At 38.9% G+C, this 14607-nt stretch overlaps 1 protein-coding gene across 1 annotated transcript; it reads right to left on the minus strand.

Annotated features, from left to right (window-relative positions):
* Positions 1 to 1201: 1201 nt before the first annotated feature.
* On the minus strand, positions 1202 to 11438 carry mettl14 (methyltransferase 14, N6-adenosine-methyltransferase non-catalytic subunit). Its single transcript, XM_073463840.1, has 11 exons — positions 11142 to 11438; positions 10205 to 10293; positions 9353 to 9440; positions 7536 to 7613; positions 5901 to 5988; positions 5728 to 5818; positions 5482 to 5623; positions 4096 to 4188; positions 2933 to 3049; positions 2600 to 2810; positions 1202 to 1730 (listed from the first exon to the last, which is right to left on the minus strand). The coding sequence occupies exons 1-11, from the start codon at positions 11205 to 11207 to the stop codon at positions 1426 to 1428; spliced, it is 1368 nt and encodes a 455-aa protein (XP_073319941.1). The 5' UTR covers positions 11208 to 11438; the 3' UTR covers positions 1202 to 1425.
* Between the last annotated feature and the right edge of the window lie 3169 nt (positions 11439 to 14607).

The raw sequence follows: 14607 nt of genomic DNA on the forward strand, positions 1-14607 counted from the left end.
GTAAGTATGAAAACACTGGATATCTTTATTGAGATGTGTGGACAATATCACAAGTTTTTCGCGACATACAAAACTTATCTTTTTCTAACCTTGACTAAGAGTTTTTTGTGCCGAAATCTAACCAGACCCTAAGCAAAGCGTTGTCACAGCATAATATAGAACACTGAACCTAAAGAAAAGTAAAGTTTCAACATTAAGAAATGTAAACTTTAAATCCATCAATGATTTGCAGAAATGTACATTGCCAACTTTTATTCTGGCAATTGAGTCAGTCTTCCTGGGGTCCTGAACATAGAAATACAAACTTTATGCAATATAATATTACTAAATAGCTCTAAACTTGGATGAGGTGCAACAGAAATATTGTTATAAAGAAATAACTAAGAAGTGACATCCGCACTAACATTGGTTTATGCATAGGCAGCACAGGAAGCAACCTAGACCATCGAGAAACTTACACAGACAAAAATCATTACAGTTTTGCATGACCACAGGCAAAACAGGAACTGACATGAAACAGAGAGATAAATGTCGGTTGAACCTATAGATAGACTTTAAAGCTGAACAAGACTAAGAGTCTGCAGCCATGCTATGTCTATCATGTGCTAACAATTTGTACAATGTCATTGTTCAGCAGGCATGTTTACCACGTTCACCATCTTAGTTCAGCGTATTACAGTGCTGCACACAAAATACAACTGAGGCCAAGGCAGTGTCATTAGTTTCACAGGTATCTTTTTTGATAAATTAAAGTATGGGGCACACATAATGTTCTCCTGATGTCACTAGGTGAAGGTAGGAGATCACCAAAGTTATTACCATTCATCCGGAAAAGGGCATGAATATCCAATTTAATTTCATGGTAATGTGCAACAGTTGTGGAACCAACCTTGCTGTGGTTCCAGGTGAAAAGTCACAGGACACAAAGTCAGGAGACTTCTGTACAAATTTAATTTGAACATTTTAGATAGATTTAGATTTAGATTAAGAAGAATTACTTCAAAGGAATATGCACACTGAAGTACCATATTTGACGAAGATGAGTGGAAACTTAAACTTGCTGTCCTTGTATCTCTACAACAGTGTTTGCCTTTTCAATCACATTTGCTATCTAAATATCTACTTTAATACTGACATTACTTCAATAACTGTATAAAAATTTGAGGACATGAAATAATACACAAATCAATACACAAAAACAAAAGGTGTAAAGAATGTTTATTCAAACAATACCAATGTCAATCTTAAAAAAATATAAAGAAACCAAAAACATTCAAAGACTCAAGGATTGATCACATTTGCCAACTTCTCATTTTTCACATACTAACCATACCATAACCCAACTACATTACAAAGAAGCTTGTGTTTGCATACAGCGGAGATTGGATTTCCTAGCATCAGTCTGGTTGCCGTGAGCTCTTTGCTCTAACGAGGTGGAAAACCCCGATGTGGACCTCCCCTGCCCCTGAACCCTCCCCTGTCCCCGCGGAAATTTGGTCGGTTTCTTTCACGGCCTCTGTCTCCTCTTCCTGCATTTGGCCCACCACGTCCCCCTCTGGGGGCTCCACCACCACGGTCCGACTTCAGCTTAACAGGGGGCGACTTGGGACGCAGCCTCTCTATTTCGTCGGTGCAGCCAGATAGGTGGTTGTTCGGCACAGCAAAATGTGAGGCGTAGGCCTCTGGGTTAAAGTTACTATTCGTCAAAGTAGGGCCCACTGTCAGCCAGCCTAGAAAGAGAAGAAAACAAAAAAAGCAATAAGATCAAGTAGAGCCACAGAAGAAGTAAAGATACTAAGAAACTAAAAGCAAATATAAAACCCTGATTCCAAAAAAGATGGGACACTGTAAAACATAAATAAAAGAGCCCGGCATTTGTAGCAGTGGAATTGGTGAAAATATATGCTTAAAATTAAAGAAAAATAATCAGGCAAATTGTTATCAGCAAACACATATTCAATTAAATTCAGGCTCTATTGGTACATATACATGTGTACTTTTGAATGAGAAAAGTGAAACTGAGTTCAAGGGCACACATTATTTTGGCCATCTGACAAAAAATATCTCACTTTCCACCAAATATGAATACAAACCTACGCAACTGATAGATGGCATTTTCATATTCCTAACAAACGCCAATGATGACAAAGCTGCCGGCAAATCAGCAAATTATGTTTGATGTTGTGAAACTGCGTGTTTACAGCCTGTGATCAGCAGTCATGACTCACTTTACTAAATTTAATCCAAATGTACATAAACATGTAAAAGGCTTGTTGTGTGAAATGGTGGCAAAACCAGCAACCTCATGAAACACTTGAGGACAAAGTTAGTGCTGCAGCTTAAGTTATATTCTCAAATTTGTCATTTGTAAGAAACTGCCAGAATTCAAAAGGTAGTGCCAAAACTATAAAGGGGCAGCATAACCGCTAACCTTTGCTTATTATTTACTGTAGCTATCTTTGGCTGTAGTGACTAGCTCATCTTAGTTCATCATAACAATGTAAGGATTCAACATCGGTGTTTCAACTAATTTGAACTGGCATTGTGAAACAAACAGTTATCACCTAAATTTTCCAAGGAAAGAGCGAGTCCTTCTCACCTGGTCTGATGGTTGAGTCTCGTCCAAACAGGTGCAACCTCCTGCGGCCCAAACAGAAATGCTCAATGATGTGGAAGATCTCCACAGGCTTCTCCACATTTCCCATCTCAGGCTCCTCAGTGATAATCAAGTCAATGTCCACATTGGCATGGATGAAGTCACCATCGGTGCTCCTGCGCACCGTTCCTTTAATTCCCATTAGGCAATGTTCCTGGGGGGAATGCGTTGTAGACAACACAATTGAAACGGATTTAACTTTAAATATATCATGTGTAGATGGCTCTCGTGAACTTTACATCTACCTATTTTTAGGCCTGTGTGTGTATACTGTACCTTGGTCCTCTGGAAGACTGCTTTTGGATCCAGGGCCTTGGTCTTGCCTGGATTATTCTTGTTGGTCTTGATCCAACAGATATCCTCACACCGTCTGAAGCCCCACTTTCTCAAACACTGAAATGGGTATCATATGTATTATTATGAACCATGTACTGCGTGGGCTTAACTATGAACTTAAGTATTTAATAATGATAATGTCATGTTTTTTTTTATATTACAGGATGAATGCATTAAAAAGGGATTAACACTTTTAGCTTTGCGCATATCATTATCTTACAGTTATCAGTCCACACCTAGCTTTTTGGTGCTTCTGAAAATAGCACAAGCAAAACACTGAATCAATCCTCTGATAGCCAACAGTCAAAATTCTTCTTTACTTTTAAAAAATAGGAAAGCTTAAATGTAAAAGTTTACATCAGTTTGCATCAATACAAATTTGAATATTTGGTTTCTGAATGTTGGACAGACAGCGGGGAAACCCTTGAGCTCATTCTTAAAGTGAATCATAAAGTTCACAGTGCATTATAAACATACCTACTCTGGTACAGGCTATAAAAAAACATTTTTTCTAACACAGACTCAAAGAGGACACACGTCACACCAACAGCAGGTGAGGATTATTTAACAAAGATAACTACTGTTTGATGATTATTGTTTGACAGCTTGGCACACCTGAATCCAGGGTTCTTTTGTGGAGAAGCTTAAGCTTTGAATAGTGTTGTATGAATACATGCCCTTCAAAATGATTGCCTAACTCAGTTGCACACTGGACCAATGAGTTCCTGATTGACTCAAAAAATGCTACGTTATCTAACAAGTAGTTTACTGTTATTTTTAATCTGTCGATGAGGACAAACAATCACTAGTAGGTCCAGCATGCTAGTAGCATAACAACATAGCAGCTTCTTCTTTTGGCAAACTGATCAGTGGGGGTTCCCAACATGTCACACACGCGGACCATGGAGTGACACTTCCACAGGACATCATAAAGAAGTTGACTCAATTATGAAAACAGGATTTGGAGAAGCGTGACACCCCTACCAACAAGCCATAAAAATAACATGCTTGGCTTGGCTTAAGCTGCAAAACCTAATGAGACCAGTAAAGTTAGAGTTTGCCTGTAATTAAATGTTTGCTATTCACAAAATGAGGGATGTTACCATTCGGCCCAAGTCCAGGCCTTCTCCAGAGCCACACCAGAGGAAGACAAAGGAACGCGGAGCTGATATCTCCTCAATTTCTAGTTTCATGATCTAAAAAAGCAGAGAACAGAGAAGGAAAAGAGGAGTGAGTGAACATACTGTAAGCCATAGAATTTTTTTCAACATTGATTACCTGGGACCTACAATACTGAATTATAAATGTTTCACTTACACCTGGTATTTTCTCCACTAGCTTTAAGACTTGTGGTCACACTTCTACTTAGAAAAAGCCACACCTTAATCCAGGGTCTCTAAATAACTATAGACCAGTCCCTAACCTTTCTAGCCTGCTTACTTAATCTTTTTTAACCTCTTCAATCTGCTTCAATCTACTGAAACTGCACTTACTTAAGTGGTAAATGTCATTTGACTTACTATTGACTCAAATACTTTGGTGCTCTCTCTACTGGATGTCAGTAGTGCATTTGATACTAGCTTAGACCCAGTACAAAGACAATTTGGGATCTCAAGCCTGGCTCTCGCTTGGCTTAAGTCCTACGTATCTAAAAGAACAGTGTGTTTGCTATAATAATAATCATAATAATAATAATAATAATACATCAATATTTAATGGCATGCGATATGGAGTACTTCAAGGCTATGTTCTTGGCCCTTTGCTCTTCTCTATATATTTCACCTCTTGTCCAAGTTATAGTGTTACTGACAATAATTGTACTATTATTCTGACAATACTCAGTTATATGTGCCGTTAAAGATCATTCTCAAATTACAAATTTAGAGGTCTTGGTTTTACATTTAATCCTAACTTCTCTTTTCATCAGCACATTTAAAAAAAGAACAAAATCACATTTTTTCCAGCTACTTTCCTGTCCATGGCTGATACTGAGATCTTAATTCATGCCTTTGTTTCATCCAGACGTGGTTACTGTAATGCTTTGTTGTCCGGTCTACTGTGTGCAGGCTAACTCCTTGGGAGTTTTTTCCTTGCCAGAATCAAGAATCTAAGGACAGAGGGTGTCCTACACTGTTGAAATTGTAAAACCTCCGGAGGCCTTGTGATTTGTGATTTTGGGCTATATAAATAAACTGAATTGACTTGAATAACAGTCATTATTACGGATGAGTCCTCCTCCTCCTACTACCAAGGCAGCAACCCACGCCTAAAACAAACAGTATTTTCAGCCGGTGAGAGCACGTCTGACACGGATAATCTCCTTTCCTGTGATACATGTGATTCCCTGTACACCGTCTGCATTTCATATTTGAAAACAGCTATTGTTTGGGATATCCGTGCCTATATCAAATACTTTTGTCTTTCAAGTGTGACCTGCCGTGTATTTTTATTTGCATACTAGCACCAATCAGACAAACATGCATACATACATCATCCCAGGTCCAGAAACGTTCAGTGTGGCTGATGCCCGATTCTCTGTAGTATTCCTCCAAGGGAGGCTCAAGCAGAATTACATCAAACTTGCACTTCAAATCCTGCAGGTCAAAGTGCTCTGGGTCAGCCTGGAGGTACCTAAACACACAGACACACATGCCTCAAGTCATTCCTTAGAGTATAATCCTTCTTAACAATCAGGCTAATATTTACTCTGACAGTCACATCATCATTTAACATACATGGGAGGGGTGTTGGTGGTGGAGATTAGCTCGTCCTTCAGTCTTATCAGCTCTCGAAGTTTAGGGTATTCTTCAAATCGGTCAGCCAAGCCTGAGTCACAGAGGACGGTGAGGTCATAACAATACACAGGTATGCACATGTACTTGAAACAGACACACGAACACACACTCACCAACATCTCTAATGAAGTTTTGTGGCCTGTGTCCTGTATCGACAAAGTGCTGACAGTAGTCATTGTGAGGGTTCAAACTCTGAGTGCCCTGAAAAAGAATGAATGAAATAAAATAAACAGGAAAAAGGGTAATTAGAAAAATATATCTGCATAAGTAGAGACATCATAGAGTACATATGAATGGCTGGATATGGCCATATAAAACACTCTGTTTTTCTCAGGCTAATTTTTATTTTAAATGTGCACATGTTGTTTTTCGTAAACAAATTCTAACTCAAAATGTTTATATTTACGTTACTAATAAGGTAACAATATTTATTATTTAATATGTCCATAACTGAATAATCAACCCATCCTTAAAGTAGAAGAAGAATACTGTTTGAAGCTAGAGAGGTTGCAGGTTCCAGCAAATGTCAACAAAGTAAAACAGTGTGAATGTGTGTTTAGGTACATTTTCAACTACATAGCACACCTTCAATAGTGTGAATGACCCCTAACTGAAATAATACATTGTGTACTTACAAAAGCTGATCATGTGTTCACTGCACAAACATCTTGTTTTGGTCAGTGACCTAAAACAATTCTGTGAGTCACTCAAACTGGTTCTAACCTGTAATCACAGGTACATCTGAGTAATGTGCGTGTGTTACTGACATTCCATTAGCTTTACACAAGTTAGTTGGGGTGCATAGATCCAATCAGCCAAATAAAACGTGTCCTTCCAGCTTTGGATCACGGGTTCAAAAAAAGATTTGTTCATCTCTGGTGACTGTTCCACAGTTTGAGACACTTTATGCTCAACGGATAACCACACAGCAAAATCTTTATCTGGACTGCTGGCTCTTTTAACTTCTAGACAGATTAATTAGCATCACCATTCCAATAGTGAGTTGGAATTAACAAGATAATTGTTTGAGTGAAAGTAGTTGCTGCGGTTGATACTGGTAATGCGGGTGACAGTGATGGCACAATCAGGGATTGTTGACAAGTGCACGTCTGACATAATTTCTCTTTGATGTAGATTTCTTATCCGTTTATTATACTCATTGCATTATAAGTATATTAAAAATGCTTTGAATGTACTGACTTGGCAGGCTGTATGAATCAATATGAGCCTAATAAAATTAACATTGTTTGACAGGCCAAAAAAATAATAAATAGTGTGACAAGACAAAGGTAAAAAAAATAAAAGACATGGAGAGAAAAAGAGATATAGACTGAATCACAATGTTTGTTTACAATAATTTCCGGCCAGAAAACCACTGCATTGTACACTAACTGACATACAACTTAACTGTATTTTTCATGATCAGATTCAAAGTGTATACATCTAATTCATCTGATGCTTTCATATCTCATAACAACACTTTCACTAACATTAGGTTGGGGACCTAACTGACAGCTTGAGTTTACCAAAAACTAGCAGTTAGCAGTAGATGTCAAGGTATCAAAGAGGCTAGTAAAGCAACACAGTACGTGACATTATCACTGCAGAAATGTCATATAGGTTGGGCCAACATGTTAATAACCAATGGAAATAAGCAAGTTTGACACCCAGAAGTGATGGTTAGCACAATGTTGCAGTGATTCCATCTATAGTGGTGTGTATAAGAAAGACAAAGCAAGTTTTCCAACCTTAAGGAATGTACTTGAGTCCTTGTACACCTCCTCATATGGGTTGCTTTCATCTGGCTGCTGCACCTCCACCTCATCCTAACGTGCGCACACAGAGACACACACACACAGTTAAAAATGGTCTACATAGTTTGTCCAACTTGATCTTCAGTTATTTGAGTTGTAAAAGGTTATTAAAACAGCCAAATGGAGCGTAGCCACACACACTGACATGCAGAGAGGTCATTAACCCTCTCCCAAATCTTTGGAACTGATAATTGAGAACAATACATAGCTCTACTAATAAATAATGATGCATTGGGATTGTTGGTCGGGCCAGCTGCCATCCCAAAGCATCAGTATTTGACGAGTCAGGATTGAGACCCAAAAATAAACTTTTCTTACAAATAGGACCTTTAAGACCTCTTCCAAGGTAGCCTACTAACGGCATGATATCATCAGGCAAGAAGGCTCTGACTTTCTGCCAAAATACCAAGCCACCACACCTTTGTTTCCCGGTGCCCTGAGGAACAGAATGTCTGAGAAGACATTTTGTTCAGCTTATCTCATGTTTTAAAACACTCCCACATACATACTTAACAGCTTGTCCTGATTTTACTTCTCTGCTCTCATTCTGTCCATTATGTGCTCTTTGTTTTTAGCTGCTTCTGCTGTCTCCTTCATGTGTCGATTTGTTTTTATGATGTAAATAACTGCAATATTTGTTTGGAAATACATAAATCAGGTTTATTACCATACAATACATACATGCGTCATTCCATGCCAACTCACCCAAAATCCAGAACTTTTCCCTGTTCATGTCATGGATTTTCTTGAAAAAAATCACGTTGAAACTTTTAGCAAATTAATAGCACCTTACAAAATCCTATAGCTCGACTCCAAATCATTTTTAAGTTTGGCCCTCACAGCTAAATTTCAGTATTTTTGTGATTCTCTGTATGTGTATTCTAAGCATTTTGTAATACATTCTCACTGTACTCTTAGCATTGAGCGAAGGAATTAAGATTAATTTTATGTCCTGGCATACAGAACAAGATGACATCATATAGTATGCAACAAACCAAACCATTACAAGTTAACTTGCAAATTTCCAGAACCCAATAAAAAACAGGCCCAATAGGTACCAGACAGATAGAGAACCAGAAGTCAACACAGTATAAATATCTACAGTCAAAATAAAAATAAAAGTGTGTTTTTCAGCTCCAGCTCAAGCAATATTTAGCAAGATCTGTGGAGCTTATTTTTTTATGCAGGACCAAATAACTTCTAATGCGATAGAACTACATTAATACGACACAGAACCAAAGTCTGGTTGGAAGAAAGTGAAAACTAGCGGAGATGAATTTTTGAAAATGACTTCGTTCTGGTAAAAAATGACTTGTTTGTAATTCCTGTTATTAATTTGATTACTGTAACAATTCAGCAACAACTATTTCAATGGAAACATGTTGCCAAGTTCCCTAAGGGTCTCTTGGATGTTCAGGACAAATTTCAAACCAATCCAGTGAAAAATTAGCCACTGGTGAGGCTCAGAATACAAGTACAGAGAATCACAAAAATGCTGAAATGTACAGTAGCTGTGAGGGCTAAACTTCCAAAATTCATAACTTAAAAAGTATTTGTAGTACAACTATTGGATTTGCAAGGTGCCATGAATTTAACAGAAGTTTCAACATGATTTTTTTTCAAGAAAATCCATAAAATGAACTGGGAAGCCCTAGATGAGATTGTATGCAATGACCCACATGCATACAATAGGGTGGAGGCTTCTTTGACCACATAGATTCATGATGCTCACAACATGTGATAATGCTCACCTTCTGTTCTTCCACATCTTCCTCCGTGTCCTCTCCCTCCGCCTGTGCCTTCCTTTTGGAAGGTGCGACTAAGCTATCAAGTGATGACCTGAAAAAGACAAACAACCAAAGATACATTCCCAGATTCACTCTCACCAAAGCACAGGATCAACATTTTGGCACTGACAACAACATTGCAAAACTGGCAAGATGTTAAAATGTTCATGCGTTCATTTATTAAGAGAAAGTACAAATATTTATTTTACTTGTTATTATGATTTGTTTAATATATTTACATGTCTTTTATTGCCCTGATATGTCTGTATGTTGTGATAGTGATGTACAGATGGACAAATGTTTACAAAAATATGTTGAAGGCGAGTTGAGGGGAGCTGCTGAATGTAGAAAAGGATGTTCAATATTTGCTGAAATACAGGAACGAAACAGCACAACTCAAGAAGGAATGGCAGCTACTCTGGGTCATATGCTTGGCTCTCCAAGCCATGTCGTGTTCCCCATGCCATTAAGTATGTGCATTTGTGCAGACATTCAGTATATTAATTTGCTTTCAGTGGCACCCTGCCTTTCTGTGCAATTGCATCCCCTAAGACCTGTTTATGGTGAATGTGATAGCAATATTTAACAAAAGAGTGGTACCAAACACATTGATATGCATGACAAATACAGACTCACAGAGTGGCAGATTAGCCTACTTTTGATAATGAGTCTATTTTCAGTCGATACTAGTGTACCTATACCTCACTGAGGGCAAAAGGGCAGGGGCTCAACCCCTTCTGGTGTCCATCTGTACACATGTCTGTCTGTTTGGACAGCCCTTCCCTTCTGTTTATTGAGGACAGAATCACATATTACCTGCACGTTTCTCTCGTCTCCTCGATCTCTTTCAGTTCATCTTTGCTGTTGAGGACAGCTCCGATACTGTCAGCGCTTTCAGCTCCCAACTGTGGTGAAACAAGAATGAGAAGAGTAAGTGTACAGCCGCATATTTTCTAATTCTGATCTCCGTTATTATATAATGCATACCTTACAATTATATTAACTTAAAGGTGCACTTTGTGGTTTTGGGGACCAAATTTTAATCAGAAGAGAAAGAACTTCAATGACTGATTTTTTTTTTAAAAGCCTAAACAAACTAAAAAAAAACAACTCCTTTTTGTGACTGAATAAACAAACTGACCTTAAAGGACAACACAATTTCATACTGTTTTACTTTGTTTATATTTGGCGGACCCTGCCACCTTTCTAGCTTCACACAGTGTTCTGGGGACCCTTTTTTCCTCTGAGAACAGCTTGTTTATTCAGTTATGGAAAACATGTCTGAGTTTGTATTATCACCTCATTAGTATTGTAAATATCAAAATTCTGAGTTTGAATTTCTTCTCCAAAACTACGTAGTGCCCCTTTAATCCCACAGTGTAGCCTATATGCATTCTTAGTATTTTGTACTGCTGCAATGTGACTGTTAGCCAAATCTTTTCGACACAGATTGTAAATAATATATTTAAAACTTGTTTCGTTTATCTCAACTACATTATACACATATAGCGTCAACGTGTTGTCCCCATTTACATTTACAGTCAAGTTATTTGCGTCTGGACTCCACTCGAGGAAGACCAATGTTAATGTATGACGGACATCTGACAGTCACAAACCACGGATTCATTTTATGCATCTTACGGTCCAAAATTATTTACCATGCAACATTAACATCAAGCTAGAGACATGGTTAGCTGGCTGGTTGTGCTGTCAGGTTAGCTACTTGCTAACAACAACAACACTGTCCACTTGCCTGTTGAGCTAAGAGCTGCCGCCTGAGTTTTTGTCTCTCGCGGATTTCTTGTAGTCGACTATTCATTTCCTCGCTGGAAATGTTTCCTGACTGACTATTAAATTCCCTTGTTTGTTCTTACATTCAAACCGTAAGTTAGCGTGAAGTATATGTGATTAGCTAGCTATAACGACAGCTAACAACCGGCTAATGTGTAATAGCCGCTCAAACAAAATCACAAGTGGGTGCATTCGTTATGTGCACCGGGGCGCTCGGGATCGATATAGGGCTTTCGTGTAGGTGGAGTTAGCCGCTAAAATAAAATGTTTAAAACCTCCGTTTGGGACTGCTTAGTGGCTGTTGTCTCTAATTCGTGTATGTTGAGGCGATTGTTGGATCCACGACTAAGGGAGCCGTTTACCGAGTGCTGACACCGCCCACCGGGGCCGGTTTCGGCGTGCGTGGGTGTAAATTAAAAGTCTACAATTTTGTGTTTGAATGGACGCTGCTTGATGACGTCACCAGATAGGGACGCTTTTGTTCCTCCAATCAGTGAATACTACATTGAGGACACCAGAGGCGCTATGTGAACCATCTGTGTCTCATCTCTCAAGAGATTGCCATTTCACTTAATACCAGGAACTCGCAGTGGTTCCAGTTGAAAATAAAGGGGTCAATAAAGTCAGTAAACATATGTACAAAATGTAGTTTGAACATTTTAACTGGACTTCTAATAAGTAGGCACATAGCACTTCTATGTATACCTCATGTAGCTTCAGGAGGCCGTTTTGCCTTTGTAGATCTAACTGTTAAGCAAAGTCACAATACCAGACTAACGGCCCCACCTCAAAGAAATATGCACACTGACGTATGTAAGAAAGAAGATCAGTGGCATTCTTCCAAATGGTGCCCCTCCTCAACTCTGCCTGGTTGACATTCTCCATACACGCTCAACGACATGCAGAAAGAGCGTGAACTGAACAGCCAATCAGCTTTCATTGAGCATTAGCAGTCAGCCCATGTACAGTATGTGACAAGTACTTGAAATCAACCATTATTTAAAAAGATAAAATAAAATTGTGCTGTCAGTGAGAGGGTAGTATCACCCTGAAATGACTAATCTTTAGAAGGAAACTCGCTGCTCTTGTATCTGCAATAGTGCGTGTAGTGGCAATCTAACTACAAAAAAGGCCACATGAGGGAATCTGAAGTCATTTCCAACTCATGGTGGTGTGTAAAAAATGAAGTCCTCCATGGGAATGAGTTTGACACTTTATTAACCATAGATCTTTAAAAAACACCTACAAAAAGCCGGGTGCCAACAGACTTTAACAAGCTCATACAAAAATACTAAAATTGTAATACAAAGCTCATTCAGCCATCTCTCACACACACAGACACGGTTGAAAAACTGTGTGGCTTCCCTGATCCTGATTCCCTGCCACTCCTCAGCTGTGTCTCCCTTATCTAACCTTTGTGTGACTGATCAACCACCCCTGCCCACAGGTGTGCAGGTAACCCATAGCAACCAGTGCCTCACCACTGACACACCCACATTCAATCATACACACACACACACACACAAATCCAAATTGGCTACAACAGTGTGCTTCTTCAAACACATTCTTCTTATCTATTCTGCTTTCTAAATATGTACTGCAATGTTGAAATTTCTCCCATTAGCCTACTGTATATTCAAGAACAACTTGTGATAAACAAATCAATACACAAACACAAAAAAGTGTAAAGAATGTTTATTCAGAGAGTATATATAAAATCTTAAGTAATGCCTGAAAAAATGCAAACAAACCCAGTGTGCCCACACATTTTCATGGACAAAATGTCAAAACTTTACACAACTTTTCAGTGAAACAAAAACACATCTTCTTTTTGTAATTTGTCTCCACAGTATGAACCACAGTGTAAAACAAGATGCAATTGTGATCTGACACGGACAGGTCTCGGAAAGAAATATTATTTGCATTTAGCCCCAGAATAAACACAAATTCTAATATGTGGCCATGGTTGTTAATTGTGACCTTAACGTGTTGAACCACTGTAAGATTCTGGTGTTTAAAAAAGCTCCTGAGGTTTTATATGGATAAGAGTTTTTCAAACTTGTCTGAAACATTGTCAAAACTATGATTTAAAAAATAAAAGATACATTTTTGAGACTTCTGCCTGTACTTAATGTGTGCTTTTGACTGAATAAGGGATCATATTACCATTTTGCCAAAGTCCAGGCCTTCACCAGAGCCACACCAGAGGAAGACAAAGGAACGACAAGCTGATACCTCCTTAATTTCTAGTTTTGTGATCTACAATAGCAGATAGCAGAAATACTTTTGCTGGAGGCCTTCCAGTGTTGCCTCCAGCGTATATGTATTGACATACAAGCAAAAATCAGACAAACATGCATACATACATCATCCCAGGTCCAGAAACGTTCAGTGTGGCTGATGCCTGATTCTCTGCAGTATTCCTCCAAGAGGCTCAAGCAGAATTACATCAAAGTTGCACTTAAAATCCTGCAGGTCAAAGTGCTCTGGGTCAGCCTGGAGGTACCTAAACACACAGACACACATGACCTAAATAGAGGCACTTTTACAGACTGTTGCTGCCAGCTTGATAGTTATTTTTCTCTGGGTGTAGTCACACTGACAATCAAGTAAATACTCTGACAATCACACATCATCATTTAACATCTATGGGAGGTGTGTTGGTTTTGGAGATGGAGATGGTGCACTTGCCTGTTGCCGCCGCGGGTGTCTTGCACTGGAGTGTCCATTTCCTGCCACGCAATGTTTCTTATTAACTATTAAATACCCATTGTGTTGTTGTTGCTGTCGTTACACCCAAACTGTATTAATGTGACTACAGCTGGCCATAACAGTAACCAACTATCTGTATAGTCCGTTAAAAAGGAAGCACAACGGGTGCACTTGTTATTTATACCGGGGCGCTCGGGCTGTGTTTACAGACTGGACGTAGCCGCAAAACTGCGACTGCTCAGTGGTTGTTGTCTTTTCTACGTCTTTTAAAAGTGAACACTATCTGAGAGGGGGTCGCATCTGCGATGGGAGCGGGTCAAGCGGCAAACGGTGCGGGTTATAATCAGGGGCTGACTCCGCCCACCGAGGCGACTTGCGGCGTACGCCGAGTCCACATTTTTGTGATTGAGTGGTCGCTAGCGGATGACGTCACCAGACAGGACGCTTTTTTTGTTTTTTGGTTCTTTTTAATTGAATATTTTAGAAAATACAAAACATATTATATCTCGTAGAGGATATATATATATACACACAAATATATATAAAACAGAGTAAACTATAATCAACCTAGATGAAGATAAAGATAAATAAAATAAGGGAGGTTTATATGAAAATTAATATAAACATGCAAAGAGCAGGCTTCATCTTCATCACTAGGCGGAGTTAAGACACCACAAATAAACAGCCAGAAAGGAGATACACCAACACTTAGCCTA

Source organism: Pagrus major, chromosome 1, assembly GCF_040436345.1.
Source record: "Pagrus major chromosome 1, Pma_NU_1.0".
Classification (NCBI taxonomy): Eukaryota; Metazoa; Chordata; class Actinopteri; order Spariformes; family Sparidae; genus Pagrus; species Pagrus major.

What these genes read in the sequence shown, in the direction of transcription:
- mettl14 (XM_073463840.1), bottom strand. Translation starts at nt 11,207, where the DNA reads ATGAATAGTCGACTACAAGAAATCCGCGAGAGACAAAAACTCAGGCGG. An exon ending in GGCAGCTCTTAGCTCAACAG is followed by an intron (nt 10,294 to 11,141) that starts GCAAGTGGACAG and finishes GTTTCACCACAG; the next exon opens with TTGGGAGCTGAAAGCGCTGA. An exon ending in AAGATGTGGAAGAACAGAAG is followed by an intron (nt 7,614 to 9,352) that starts GTGAGCATTATC and finishes TGCGCACGTTAG; the next exon opens with GATGAGGTGGAGGTGCAGCA.